Here is a 16,055-nt window from a genome sequence, read left to right on the forward strand (position 1 = left end):
CTTCATAAAAAAAAGTAGAAACTTGCATGAAATGATTATGCCATGCTCTTCCCTATTGAGTTTCTTAAATTTTGTTTTTAAAAAAGTGACATTTTAAATAGCATCATGCTGACATTGCACTTTATGTTGTTATAAGAGAGTACTTGTAATCCTAAAGCTATAGAAGGGAATCATTCTTGTTAAAATAACATGACAGCACCAGAAAATGGACTGATCAAAGTAGATATGGATATTGTAAAATGTTTTGCTATCATGTTTGATTTGAACTTTATTCTGTCATTTATGGATCTATTGAAGAGGATTTCCTCTTTACGTGTTGAATTATTCCAACCTGTCATCAGTATTGTAAGCACCATAATTTGTCAAGTCAGGTCAAATGATTCCACCAGTTTGGGATCAAGTTGCAGCAAAGTCTTAAAAAAAGGCAAACCTTACAAATGCAACACAAGCAAGAGTGCATTAAGTCCTGAGGAGAAAATATTGCGCAAATCCAATCTACTGTTTGTTGTGTAGTAAAAACAGTTTTTAATGTTATTTTTCTTAAGACAAGAACTATTTCTATATAAGGGCTGAAGATAGGTTTTTTAACAAGAGGTTACCAGGGAATATTTGATAAGAGCATAGGCCTTCCTGGAGGAGATGTCATAGAGTTAAAATATTTATTCAAATATACTTCTCAGGGCACAATATCTGTATCTTTCGATATCGTGGCTGAGGTGACCAGGAAAGTTCCAATACAGCATAGGCCTTCCATCGGACCTGACTACAGGAGAGGTCAAGTATGTACTTGTTTAGTGTAATGTTCATAAAAGGGTACTTGATGAGGAAGATAAAGTTGAGATAAAACAGTAACATTTAAAGCAAATCAAACAAATGAAAATTATTTCTCCAAGAGCTACATTACTTCTGAGATTTTGATGTAAATGATTCTTTGAGCTGATTTGCAGTAGTATTTGCATTTGAATTGAATGTTTATTTCCTGACAGTTAATTTTGTTTTGGTTTTCCAGCATGTATATTTCTTTACCTTGTTCAAAAAAATAAAATAAATAAAGAATAAATCAATTTAATAAAGTAAAAACTGAGAGTGCTTTTTATTTTTTCTGTATAATATAAGTGTGCAACAAGGAATAAAGTTAAGGGTGGGCAGATTTAAAAAAAAAAAAAACTTGCTTCTCCATTTCTGCAGCAGATAGCAATGGCAACTGTGTGAGGATCCTAGTCTATTTTCCTCTTTCCCCCTCCCTATGTGTTTTCTTGTTTGTCCTGTGTGTTCACCTGGAGTTGGGTGTGGATCCACACACCTTGCCACCAATCAGGTCTGCAAACCTGCAGCTCATTTTCAATCAAGCCACCTACACAGTCCACAGTATAAAGGCCGGCTCAGTCTTCCACTCAATGCCAGGTCGTCTGTTTACCACCTGTGGTATTCCTTAGTCAGGCTTGTTTAACATATTTGTCAGAACTTAAGATTCGCTTTGCTACTTGCTTTGTGTCCAGATTTCCTACCTCATCTTCAGTATTACATGCCAAGCTCTATGAACTCACCTCTGCTTCAGCACTGACTCTGGGGCCGCATACTTTCAACAAGAAGAAGCCAGCTCTCTTACCTCAGAACTCCAGCCAGTATCCAACAGACTTACAATAAATAACTTTTGAACTTTAATCAAAGACTGTTTTGTGTCTGTATTGTGGTGCCACCTGCGTTCATTATAACAAACTGTCCTTTCACATCCTTCTCTCTTCGAGCTGCTCACTGATCAGTGTCTATATTCAGCTGATGCTATTCACTAATTGTAGCTTTTATTAGATCAGCATTAGATACATCAAGTGTTTCTGTAGGTTTAATATAATTTTGAGTGTTGCTGTTTTGGGATTGGCTGGGAGAGCAGTGGTATTGACATCACGGTGTTTCCCCTCACAAAAATATAAATTTAACTAACCAACAAAACATGTTGTTCAGACAAGCCGTCCATCAACGATCCAGTGGGGTGGGGGGGGGGGTTGTTCTGGCAGGCCGTCAACCAACGATCCTGAGAGCTCAAGAGGTCCCAGGAAAGTAGGTGGTTAGTGACTGAGATTTACAGATAGATACATGCAATAGTATGATGTACTGTATATGCACAGAGAGAGATTTTTAGATTTTTCAAACTTCTTTTAATTGCTCAAAGCATTTAAAAAAAAAACAAACACAAATAACAAACAGCCAACACTCAAAAATAAAACAAAATAAAATAAAACCAAAATCAAATCAAAATGTTACAAAAAAAAATCATCATTCACAACGTAACATAAAACATGTTTGATACACCAAGTGTCTTCAAACTCTTTTAGATTGTTCGATAAACTGAAGAATCTGAAATCTAGTTTCAGACGAGCACTCAACATATGAACATAAAAAATCTTTGCATCAGCATCCAAAGATCCTTCCATCTTTTTTTTTCCTGCTCAGGTACACAGCCATCTTTGCTTGACCTAACAGGAAATTAAACAGTTGACATCTCAACTTTTGATGTCTGATGTATTTATACCCCAAAATGAACATCTGGTGGGAAAAAACCTCACCAAACAAAGAAAACATGAGAATCAACATCTGGAACAGAGACACAAGACGATCACACTCCAAGAAACAATCAAACACTGTTTCTCTCTGCGTGCAGAACGGACATGTATCTACAACATCCGGATTAACCTGACTCTGATCAGTGAGCACATCCTGCTGACTCTGATCCATGTCAGCGATATTACAGTCAACGTCATCAGACTCAATGTCACTGTCAACACTTTCATTCTTGTTCTCACTGTCTTGTGTTTCAGTCTGTATGTTGTTCTGCGTGTTTGGTGTTGTTTTTCGTGTTTGGTGTGTGATTCTGTATGTTCTGTGTGTCAGTGTGCGCTGCGGGCCGACCGTCCTCACTGACAGGCGGCTCCGCTGCAGGCGCAGCAGCCCCGCGGTCACCTGCTCTGTTCGGGCGCGAGCGGACCAGATGTCCCTCTGCTCCACACCCAAAACATTTTAAAGTCTTAGAAGACACATGAACAACATAAACAAAATCATCAATACGAAAACTGAATACTAAATTCAGCTCCTCGTTCTTTTTGAGGATCATGAACACTTGCCTCCTAAAAGATACAACGTGTTTAAGGTTCGGTGATTTGCAAGCCAGAGGTAACATTTTAATCGGTGACACCAACCGCCCGTGTCGGGCCAGCTCCTTCACCAACATGTTGTTTTTTAAAAACGGGGGCACATTAGAAAGCACAACTTTTTTAGCGGGGCTAACCAGAGACATCACCTGAGTGAGTGTTCCCTTAACCACCACTCCACTCTCTTGTCTTCTTACAAGTAAATGACCTGCAAAGGGTTATTCAACCCACACAGTACCATCCTGCTGTGTCCACTGGGACAAATTCACTCCCTTCAGATTTAAGATTTAAGATCTGCCTATAGTGGCGAGGTTAACCCGAGAGCTAATAAGTACGAAAGTAAGAATCACTGTAACTGATCCCATTTCTGATTAACTCCTTTTGCCAATACTGTCCAGGTGATTATCAGAGGTAAGTATGGGACTGATTTGAGAAGCAAGCCAATGGTCTATTTAAATTAGAAGCAGTTTTTGACTTCAGTATTGATCGTGAAGTGTTTAGCTGAGATTTCTGAATGTTGTTTGATAGCTCATCATCAGTGGCCGTGGCAAAAATATGAAATGTCTTGTACTATTCACAGATATTCATCCACCATTCCGATCTGTTTTTTCTAATGTTTTCCAAAGCTTTTTCAGTATGTTAACTTGTTTTTTCTAAAGGATAAAATATTTAAGATTATTTTTAAATACAACAGGTGTGAAGGTAACCTTCTTATGTCATTCAAGATTTTCAGCAGTGTTGATCCCTTCTATTGTAGCCAGGGAGGCAGTAACCTGTGTGTTATGATATTTTTTACTATTGAATAATAAGGTGAAAGACTGTTACAAAAAAATATGTGGAGAATTAAAGTTGGAAAAAAGGACATAGGATATGGATATAGATCCCTTTCAGAATAACCATAAAGCAAGACAAAAAGAGCAGCAGATTTTACAGTAATTTACCTCACGGCTTCTTTATTACTTCTGGCACAAATGTAAACGAACATTATGAGGACGTTTGTATATTTCTGTCGTTTATCCATACCTGAATTTTCTTTTCTTGTTTCTCAAACAGATGGAGCAAGAGCTCTGCTTTGAGTCCAGAAACACTTCATGTCTGAGGACAATCTATCCCATACCCCTACGTGTTACCCTCTATATGATTTTAGGGGTCACAGTCATTCTAACAGTGTGTGGAAACCTTTTGGTCACTTTCTCAGTGGCTTATTTCAAGCAGCTCCATACTCCAACAAATTACCTGATTTTCTCTCTCGCTGTGTCTGACCTGCTTTTAGCGATAATAGTCATGTTCCCTGGTATGATTCAAACTGTTGAGTCTTGTTGGTATTTTGGGGACTTCTTCTGTAACGTCTACATGAGTTCTGATGTCACATTGAGTACAGCATCAATTCTCAATCTTTCTTTCATATCAGTTGACCGATACTACGCTGTTTGCCAACCTCTGCTTTACAGAAGTAAAATATCTGTTAATGTTGTGTTAATCATGATTCTGATCTGTTGGAGTATTTCTCCCATCATAGGCTTTGGAATGGTTTTTCTGAAGTTAAATATTTTGGGTGTTGAAGAGTTTTATTATAAACATGTTGTTTGTGAAGGAGGATGTGTTTTGTTTCAGAGTGGAGTGTCTAGTACTGTCTCATCTGTGATTTCCTTTTACTTGCCTGGGATAATAATGCTTGGTGTTTATGTGAAGATTTTCCTTGTGGCACAGACACAGTTTCACAGCATACAAATTGCAGGATGTGTGAATTCAGTAAAAATGTCAAACACAAGCCAGACAAAGGCCACTAAAACCCTAGCTATTGTAATGGGGGCTTTTCTGTGCTTTTGGACTCCATTTTTCGTCTGTAACATCATCGATCCTTTTATTAGTTACTCAACACCCCCTGAGTTGTTTGAAACACTTGTATGGTTTGGCTACTTGAATTCTACTGTGAACCCAATGATTTATGCATTCTTTTATAGTTGGTTCAGAAAGGCGTTTAAATTATTAACCTCAGGTGACATCTTTAAATCTGACATTTCTGAGACAACACTTTTCACTGAATAAACTGTATAAAATAAAATTACAGTAGGTGTGGACTTTGTGTCTTCGTATAATGTTTGACATTAAATTGATTCTGTTATGTATGGATTTATAGAAGAGAGGATTCCCTCTTTACTTTATAAATTATTGCAACCAGTCATCAGTATTGTAAGCACCATAGTGTCTTAAGTCAAGTCAAACTTACAAATTTTAGAACACAAGTGCACATTGGTCAAACTCTACAGGCTACTTAAACAGGCCTATTCATGACTTTTCATGGACATACTATAATATAATATTCTACTATCTGTTTAGTAAACTTTCTTGTATTCATCTATCTTGCCATAATATTTTGTTGTCCAATAATTTATCATATGTGAGAGTGATAGCTGTAGTCATGAAACGTTTATTTTAGAATGGCCCCAGAGTAATTTGTATTTCAAAGATGGCTGTGGTAGTCTTGAGTTTGGGAAAGGCTGGTCTAGACCATATTCTTTGTTATATGATTTACAGAGACCAAAAATCAATCCACTATAAGCAAACGGACAAGGAGAAACTTCCTTTTAACAGGCAGAAACCTTGTTCAGAACCAGACTTTTGTTGACTAGCCGTCTGCTGCATCTGTGTTGGGCTTGCAGACAGAGAGGGGAAATGAGACAAACAGAAATAACAAGAATGACAACAACAGATAAAGCAGATTTTGTGCTACAATGTCAGTAATAACAATTGAATTGGAATGGCGACTCAGTGTTCCAGGTCCCCCAGCAGTCTAAGCCTATAGCAGCATAACTAAGGACTGGTCCAAGCCTGAGCTATAGCCTTAACTATGACCTTAATCAAAATTAATGTTTTAAAGAGGACATATTATACCCCTTTTCCACCTTTTCAAACAGTCCCCTGTAGTCTAAATGAAACATCTGTGCTGTGCTTTGGTCAAAATATAACATGAATCAAGCACCAGAGGAGGTTTGTGACCCTGTATAAACCAGCTCTCGCAGAACGCTCCGTTTTGGTGTGTGTGTCTCTTTAAATGCAATGAGCCCCCCCTGAGTGTTCCCAGTAGACATCACTCCTTCGCTAGCGAAAATAAAAATGGCAGACCTGCGCAAAAGTTTTGCTCTAGGCTGGGGGTGGTGTCCATGGGTGGAGGTACCAGGGGAGGGGAGTGTATTTTTTAACCAGAATCCCACTGTGATGTCACAAGGAGAAAAAAATTGAAACAATGATTTTTCTCTGTGTTTTAAGACTTATGCAGACCACAAACAAAGGACTCAATGGGTTTATTTCACATTTTGCATTTTTTTTTGCATTTTTATACACTCAGGCCACCCAAATATATGTTAAAAAACATGGATGGAACATGGGTCAAATTGATCAATTAATTTATACATCAAATACATTTATCTCAAACCCAGTCCTTATTCTGAGACAACTTTTTGCGATAAAAAGTTATAAAATGCAATGATTGGCCACTCTGTTGGCAAATGTGACTCCTATGGCACTGCATCAGATTAACAATGTCGAGCAGAAAATTCATAAGAAAACGTAACAATCACTGACACTAGTCATTTAATTTATTTGACGTTTTATTGGTACGTTTATTCTTCTATTGCTGCAAGGGACCAGTAAAAAGACAAAAGGACAAAGGTGTAAATTGTGAAAAATCACGTGTGTTTTTCTTTGTGGAAACAGCATCAATACAAAGGCTCTTCCAGCCAATTCCTACTGTGCAGCTGGTTTCAAATTTGCTAAATGTCCCATTGCAGGTAAAATGTAGCTTCATCTCTGTCTTTGCTTTTTTTTAATCACTGTTTTGCCCTTTTATACGGAGCCCCTAAAGGGACATGGGAGAAAAACAAATTGAGACTAAGTATCTCAATACAATGAGATTGTATCTCAATATAACGAGATAGTATCTCAATACAAAGACTTAGTATCTCAATAAAATGACTTAGTATCAACATATAATCAGATAATATCTGAGTATAATGAGAAACTATCTCATTATATTGAGATACTAAGTCTCAACTGTTTTACTCCAATGTCCCTTTAGGGGCTCTGTACTTTTAACAATATGTAAAAGGCAAAAAATAAACAACACTGGACAAAAAAAAAAATGAACGAATTAAAAATTATGGAATACAAATTATGTGATGAAGCAGCGCAAAACAATGTTCTTCATCACTGGTTCACAACATGGGGTGCGGAGGCCCCTTAGTGGGGGCACCAAAGATCTCAGAGGGAGCTTGAGGCTTTGTCTGCTCTGGAGTTTTAAAAATCCTATTTGACCATATGAACTAAAATCATGATAACACACTTGGTCTTTTGGTGAGAATAAGTGTGTCTAGGTCTGTTGGGATGTTCTCAATGAAAATTGATGTTCATTTTTGAAAGACATTTTTTCTACGTGTGTTACGACCAGTGAATTTAGGACCCAGATGCAGGACACATAAACAGAGGGGTTGATTGGTAATGAGGTTTATTGTGGCAAATGGAGATGGAGATGGGTTGAAGATTTTGGAGGTTAGTGGAGTGAAGGGGATGAAGGCTGACCAGACCAGAGTAGGGGTGTGAGTGTGGCTGAGCAGTTTTGAGTCCAGAGAGCAGGTGGAGGCAGATGGCTGAGCAGGAAGGCAGGTGGGTGAATGGTGATCCTGAAGCAAAGGAAAAACAGGGTGAGACTCAAAAACCAAAACAAGCACAAGCACAAAAGATTAATTTCAAAGGTTTTTTCAAAATCTTAATTTAGCCTGAGCCGTAGTCTACCGCAGTAGTTGATACAACGATCTGGCGATGAGTGGATGGAGAGACGGGGTATATATACTGCTGAGTTGATGAGGATATGGAGAGCTGGTGTGCAGGTGAAAGGAATGAACCTCAATCAGGAGGTTGCCAGAGTGAGAGAGCCATGACAACGTGGGTCAGGGGAGGTTCAGCTTAGATAGAAGTCAGGGGGACTCCATGGAGATGCTTTCTAAGCCTCTAAGGAAAGTGTAATTTTTCTCCCATTAATATTTTTTAAATGATTTTGTGTAAAATAAATATTAACTTCTCATAATGTTATTTTATACAACTTATTCAGTGAAAAGTGTTGTCTCAGAAATGTCAGATTTAAAGATGTAACCTGAGGTTAATAATCTAAACGCCTTTCTGAACCAACTATAAAAGAATGCATAAATCATAGGGTTCACAGTAGAATTCAAGTAGCCCAACAATAAAAGGGTTTCAAACAATTCAGGGGGTATTAAGTAACCGACATAAGGATCAATGATGTTAACAATAAAAAATGGAGTCCAAAAACAAAGAAAAACCCCCATTATGATAGCCAGGGTTTTAGTGGCTTTTGTCTGGCTTGTGTTTGAAATTTTTACTGAGTTCACACATCCTGCATTTTGTATGCTGCGAAACTGTGTCTGCGCCACAAGAAAAATCTTCACATAAACACCAACCATTATTATCCCGGGCAAGTAAAAGGAAATCACAGATGAGACAGTACTAGACACTCCACTCTGAAACAAAACACATCCTCCTTCACAAACAACATGTTTATAATAAAACTCTTCAACACCCAAAATATTTAACTTTAGAAAAATCGTTCCAAAGCCTACAACAACTGAAATACTCCAACTGATCAGGATCATGATCAAAACAACATTAACAGATATTTTACTTCTGTAAAGCAGAGGTTGGCAAACAGCGTAGTATCGGTCAACTGATATGAAGGACAGATTGATAATTGATGCTGTACTCAATGTGACATCAGAACTCATGTAGACTTTACAGAACAAGTCCCCAAAATACCAACAAGTCTCTATATATCGAATCATACCAGGAAACATGACTATTATCCCTAAAAGCAGGTCAGACATAGCCAGAGAGAAAATCAGGTAATTTGTTGGAGTATGGAGCTGCTTAAAATAAGCCACTGAGAAAGTGACCAAAAGGTTTCCACACACTGTTAGAATGATTATGACCCCTAAAATCACATAGAGGGCAACACGTAGTGGCATGGGATAGACTGTCCTCAGACATGAAGCATTGCTTGACTCATAGCAGAGCTCTGGCTCCATCTGTTTGAAAGGAAACAAGAAAAGAAAAAACCAGGGAGGATTAATGTCATCACATCATCATATTGTTCTTTTTAGGAACCAAAGTAAAGGTTTTCATTTTGAGTTTAATATAATTTTATTTGCAGCAGCAGGCACAGCAGTTTAATTTTCATGATAGGTAGATCCCACTCTTCTTGGCTTTGATAGTAGCATTCAACAGTGCTGCAAAATCAGCACTTAAAACAGACATCAGAATGTTTGGTTCCATTAACCGCTATTATTTCACATGTTCTTTAATATTCGATGGTCTTATTAAAAAGGTAATTGATAGAGAAACTGAGAAAAAGCACAGCCTAAAATTAAAAGATCCACCTTAACAATCTGGAAGTATCTCTATATATTGGAAGAATATTAGACAAAATCCTTCTTCAAGTCTTAGATATTAATTCACGTTTACTTTCCTTTACATTGCTATGCAGCAAAGAGCTATGTCCTATTACTGAAACTTGTTTTTTCCATTTAAAGTGATGAGAAGCCATAAAACATGGATTTCTTAAAACATTTGTTATCTATTAAGTCAAAATATGTTCCTGTATCACTACAAATAAGACCATCAACAAGCTCTTTAAATCATATTTGCAAAGCAGAATCGCACACCAATTCCACACTTACCTTCCTTACTAAGCTTGACACTATGGCCACAAACACTTTGTCTCGTATGAGATCAGGGTCAGCATTTTGTTTACTTATGTGTTCTCTGGTACACCTCACCACTATAAGCAGGTCCAACAACCTGTCCCAGTGGACACAGTAAGAAGACACTATGAGATGTACATTCTCCAAGGTCATTAAATTGACATCTGAGTCAATTGAGTCAAAAGTTTATTTCAGCCTAGTTAAAAATTACAAACAAGACTGATAAAGTCACTACCATATGCTCTTGTGAGGAGATTTGCAAAATCATAATCTAAATTTTAATGTTGCAGTCAGATTAAAAATGGGTTCATGATTAGATTAACTACACTTCAATGTGCACACTACAATGTATGGTTCAAAGTTCAAACACTTAAAAGTGCATAAGTTAAAAAAAACATCCATCTTCGAAGGTTAATTATAAGTGTACATCAAAGTGTACTTCTAAGTGCAATATTTTGAAGTTCACTTGAGAGTCCACAAGTGAACTTCAAAGTGCACACTTCATCGTGCATGGAAGTATTTAAATGAAAATATAGAAATATAGACCATATGAATTATTTCATAAGAAAACCATATCTTATTACAGACAAAGCACAAATAAAGTTGATTTCCCAAATCTCACACGTGCATACTATAGTGACATGTCCCAGTCTTGTTGATATTTTTTAAACAATAGGCTGAAATTGAAATTGTCTTTTAAATGTCTTCCTACTTTTTAGTGACCTGCAGAGGATGTACATCGACCCAAAGTGCTTGCAGCCTAAAGGTGCTTTTTCCTGGTCTCAAGTGTGTCTCCCTCTCCAAGTCTTGGTAGATTCTGCTGCAGATGACAATTATATTGACTCTGATTTTGTTTCAGTCTAATCTACCCTCAGGGCCCCTTCCTAAATCCAAGGACATGTTTCCTTAGACGAAATGCTTCTTACACTTGTCACTCACCGTACTGCACAAAACAATTTCACTCTCCCTTATTTTTGTCATCCACTTCACTGCTCGTGTTAGATTTTCCCCTAGTTTAACAATCCATCCACAATCAAGGCGTAGACTGTTCAGCCTCATCTATCATCAATTGGAGCCTGTTTTGTCTCTTAATGTGCGCTCTGAGAGCTTTTTGTCAGGCAATCGGGGCATCTGCCAGTCTGTCATCTGGTTACCACCCTCAAACCAATGACCAGAGGGAGCGGTCGAATCAGAACCTGGAGACAGCACTTCCTTGTGTCACCGCTCATCACCCAGCTTCCTTGTCCACCCACCTACCCTAAGTTGAATATGCCTACAACTCCCTGGTTTGTTCTGTCACAGGTATGTCTCCATTCATAGCTTCTAACGGTTTCAAACCCCCACTCTTCCCAGGAGAAGGTCGTAGCAGTTGCTGCTCAGAACCAGAGACTGGCAGACCGCCATCACATTCCAGCCCCAGATTACCAGCCTGGCCAAAAGGTGTGGCTAAAGGCTATCCTGTAAACCTTGAACTAGGTGCTTCGAAGTGCCCTTTAAAGTGTGCAATTTGTACTTCAAATGTTGCACTTATGAGTGCACTTTGATGTACACTTACAAGTGCACTTCAAAGATGGATGCTTCAAGTGCTCTTTTATGTGTGCAATTTTAAGTGCACTCAAAATTGTTTGAACTTTGAACCATACATTTTAGTGTGCACATTAAAGTGCATCTATAATGATCATAAACATATTTTTACACAAAAAATCCTCATAGGTGTGCAACAATACTTCTAATTTTAAGGATAATTTCTATTGGTTGTTGATTAGAAGTGACTGTTTTTAAACTATAGGCTCAACTGGAAAACAAACTTTAAAAAAAATATTTTAGAGGTCTTCATACAATATAATGACCTGCAAAGGATGTACATCTCATAGTGTCATCTTACTGTATCCACTGGGACAGATTGTTGGACCTGTCTATAGTGGCCAGGTGTACCAGAGAACACATAAGTACTCAAACTGATTTCATATTAGAAAGTGGATGTGGCCGTACTGTCCAGCTTAGTATGGAAGGTAAGTGTGGGGACTGGTGGGCAATTTTGCTTAGTAGGATTTAAAGAGCTTGTTGATGGTCTTATTTGAAGTGATACAGGAACATATTTTGACTAAATTGATAACAAATGTTTGTTTTAAGAATGCTGACTGTTGGTTTATGGCTTGTCTTCACTTTCAATGAAAAAAACAAGTTTCAGTAATTGGACATAGCTCTTAGCTGCATAGAAATGTAAAAGAAAAGTCAAAATGAATCGACATGTAAGACTTGAAGATGGATTTTGTCTAATGTTTATCCAATATATAGGGGTACTTTCAGATTGTTATAGTTGGTATTTTGATTTTAGCCAGTGCTTTTACTCAATTTCTCTATCAATTGCCTTTTTAATAAGGCCCTAAAATATCCTATGGACAGATGTCAAATAATACAGGTGAATGGAACCAAACCTTCTGATGTTAGTTTTAGGTGCTGTTTTTGCAGCTCTGTCGAATGCTACTATCAAAGCCAAGAAGAGTGATCTGCCTATCATGAAAACTAAACTGAAAGAGTGATTTCTGCAAAGAAAGTTGCCTTAAACCCAAACTGAAAACCTTTACTTTTGCTCATAAAATAAAGAACAAAATGAAGATATGACAAAAGGCTTCTTACGCCTTTTGAGCGCTTATGTGCAAGTGTTCTGTAACCTTAACAACAGGATCTAGTCTGCGGTGCAGAAAAGAACAAACGGGACGGGAAGTCAGACACCGATACAACATTAAAACATCCGGTTTATTTTCAGAATAACACCCTCCGTTTTGACGGTTTGTTTATGTGTTTATAAGGTTTTTATTGAGTTTTATACCACGGACATCGTATTATCTCATGCTGTCGCCTGTGAATCTGTTAAATTACCGCGGAAATTCCTGTGTCTCCGTACTCCAGCTGTCCGGCTGTGCTCTCCGTGCTGCAGACTGAGAACGCAGCCGGTGGGTGTTGACGGATGAGGATGCACGAACCCGTAACAGACCGGAGCGGACACGCAATGCATACATATCTGGTGGAAGTTTGCCGTTTTTGGGTGCATGACATCTTTTTGGGCACCGGTAACTAGGGACGTAGGTTACTACTCGTCCTGATTGGTCAGCTGTCAGAAAGGCGCTTGACGTCACCCAGCGCTTTTCTGAAAAGTTGAAAGAATTCAACTGAAAAAGCCGTCGGGCGCAGCGCTTTTTGAAAAGGCGTCCGCTTTTTAAAAAGCGTCATCCTTTTTCATTTTCCCATAGGCTTGTATGTAAAAAAGGCGCTGGCAGTTGAAAAAAGAAGTCTAGTGTGAACACGGCCTTATTGAACATGAATCCATTCCTGAATGTTTTTGTTGTTGTTTTCTTTCAAACAGATGGAGCCAGAGCTCTGCTATGAGGGACAATCTATCCCATGCCACTACGTGTTACCCTCTACATCATTTTTGGGGTCATAATCATTCTAACAGTGTGTGGAAACCTTTTGGTCACTTTCTCAGTGGCTTATTTTAAGCAGCTCCATACTCCAACAAATTACCTGATTTTCTCTCTGGCTATGTCTGACCTGCTTTTAGGGATAATAGTCATGTTTCCTGGTTTCCTATATATGATTCGATATATAGAGACTTGTTGGTATTTTGGTGACTTGTCCTGTAAAGTCTACATTAGTTCTGATGTCACATTGAGTACAGCATCAATTCTCAATCTGTCCTTCATATCAGTTGACCGATACTACGCTGTTTGCCAACCTCTGCTTTACAGAAGTAAAATATCTGTTAATGTTGTGTTGATCATGATCCTGATCAGTTGGAGTATTTAATTTATTTTAGGTTTTGGAATGATTTTTCTGAAGTTAAATATTTTGGGTGTTGAAGAGTTATATTATAACCATGTTGTATGTGAAGGAGGATGTGTCTAGTACTGTCTCCTCAGTGATTTGTTTTTACTTGCCAGGAATAATAATGCTTTGTGTTTACCTTAAGATTTTCCTTGTGGCCCAGAAACAGTTTCGCAGCATACATAATGCAAGATGTGTGAACTCAGTAAAAATGTCAAACACAAGCCAGACAAAGGCCACTAAAACCCTGGCTATTGTGATGGGGGCTTTTCTTTCTTTTTTCTTTTCTTTAACTTTATTGATCCCTTTATTAGTCACTCACCCCCACCTAGTTTGTATGGAACCCTTATATGGTTGGGTTACTTCAATTCTACTGTGAACCCTATGATATATGCATTCTTTTATAGTTGGTTCAGAAAGGCTTTTAAATTATTGACCTCAGGTCACATCTTTAAATCTGATATTTCAGAAACAACATTAATTCAAGTATGCAATTTTTCCTCAAATGATCTATTCAGGGGTCCTGTAACAACAGGTCTGGCATTCCTAGATAAAAGCTTGTTTCTCTAGGTTGTGGAGGAGCTAAGTCACATATAAATCCTACCTGCGCATTATCCCATGCTCTTTTGTAAAGCGTCTCGAGGTAACACTAATATAATGATTGATAGATCGTTTGAAGTCGTGAGCATAATGTGTCTCAGACCAACATTTCTGTTAAAGAGGTCATATTATGCCCTTTGTGGGGTTCATATATTTAATCTATGTACCTACTAAAGTATGTTCACAATAGCTAAAGTTGGAAAAAAGTCTGTTTTTTTCTGGATAGGTCTGGACTTTGTTGAACTATTTTCTGAATATTGCAATCAATACAACCCATCTTTAAATCTGACTTTTCAGAGACAGCATTTTTCATGGAATAAACTGATTAAAAGTAGAGGCCTGTTGCAGGAAGAAGTTGTTGATCATTTCACAAACAGATTAATTAAAATGTACAATTTGTCTTCTAATTATCTGTTCAGGGGTCTTGTTACAACAGGTTTGGACAGCATTCGAATCAACCAGGCATGCAATCAAGTCATTTTAAACTTTAGAATGTTACAACTGGGAATTTATTGCAGAAATGTATATGACAGAACAAATATTACTACATTACGAATTTAATAATCGGTATGTTTTGTATGTTTATGTCGTCTTTACTCGAAATCCCTCATCAGGGCACGCCCAGAGCAGCACAATATAGCAGGGGCCTTTCTTGTGACTTGCTATAGTACAGGTCAGAGAGCTGTTGAAGACTTGGCACAATACATTTTTGTTAAAAATTGTATTTGTTATATTCTGTTTATGAGCAATGTCTACTTTACCTCGTTTAACTGAATAAAGATTGTAAGAAGCATGTGCAAAAAAACCACACTTTGCTTTTACAAATAATGTTGCAAAGTGAATTAAGTTGTCAAGAACAGATTTAAGTTTAAGTTGAAAGCTTGAACAAAAAGCGTCATTATATCTCTTTCTTTCATTACAGTAAAGCCTTTGAATTTAAATGTAGAAATAATTTTTAAAAAGTACCAAACCAAAATTCCAATCAAAATTTAAGTATTTAAGTGTTATAACAATAAGGGCCTCTTCACATAGAGACCTATTAGGCCCGGCCTGCTTGAAAAACACCAGAGTGCATCTGGTGGAAAAAACAACTGGGAGTGCCTGTCGAGCACCTGTGTGTGCGACCAAATAAAATAAGTGGGAAAAATGGATTTGAGCAAATGTAGAGCTCTCGTGCTTGCTTTGCTCCTTGGCGAGCAGGGATGGGGAAATTACATAAAAAGCTGGATTTTTGCGTACATGATATTGAAAAAAATTGAACAGTATATAGTATAGTGAATCTCTCCATCTCATCAGTAAGCCCTGCCTGGTAAGGGGTTAAGCACGCTCCTACTTTTTCAATTTTCTATTTTTCAAGAGCACTGCGACTCTCCATTTTGAGTTGAAAGTTTATCTAATTTTTTTATTTTATGTGCCCCCAAAATCTCCTAGAAAAACATATCCCACAGCAGCAGATGAAAGAGAGCTGTACCATAGGAAAACAATGGTTATGGTGACAACGTTTTTCTAGCACCTTGTCTTTGTGTGATCATGCCTTAATACTGGATTTTTCTTAACCACACAGATAGCAATAAAGACGAGCCCCAATGTGTCATAACCTTGCTCAGAGAAAGGGAGATCACACACAGATTCAATTGAAAAAATAACAAGGCTAAAAAAAAGAGCTAACCTGTTTCTATACTGAGTGAATAAGAATTTATTCCAACAAACA

General features: G+C 37.7%; 2 protein-coding genes and 1 pseudogene across 2 annotated transcripts; 2 read left to right on the forward strand and 1 right to left on the reverse strand.

Annotated features, from left to right (window-relative positions):
* The first annotated feature begins 2,536 nt into the window (after window positions 1–2,536).
* LOC132979921 (trace amine-associated receptor 1-like) lies at window positions 2,537–5,195 on the forward strand. The gene is made up of 4 exons (XM_061045746.1): window positions 2,537–2,547; window positions 2,890–2,965; window positions 4,200–4,488; window positions 4,558–5,195. Exons 1-4 carry the CDS (start codon window positions 2,537–2,539, stop codon window positions 5,193–5,195), a joined length of 1,014 nt encoding a protein of 337 aa, XP_060901729.1.
* Window positions 5,196–8,245: 3,050 nt separating this feature from the next.
* Window positions 8,246–9,241, reverse strand: LOC132979922 (trace amine-associated receptor 1-like). Its single transcript, XM_061045747.1, has one exon. It carries the CDS (start codon window positions 9,239–9,241, stop codon window positions 8,246–8,248), a length of 996 nt encoding a protein of 331 aa, XP_060901730.1.
* Window positions 9,242–13,321: 4,080 nt separating this feature from the next.
* LOC132979923 (trace amine-associated receptor 1-like) lies at window positions 13,322–15,941 on the forward strand (annotated as a pseudogene).
* Window positions 15,942–16,055: the final 114 nt, after the last annotated feature.

This window comes from Labrus mixtus, chromosome 9 (genome assembly GCF_963584025.1).
Source record: "Labrus mixtus chromosome 9, fLabMix1.1, whole genome shotgun sequence".
Taxonomy (NCBI): Eukaryota; Metazoa; Chordata; class Actinopteri; order Labriformes; family Labridae; genus Labrus; species Labrus mixtus.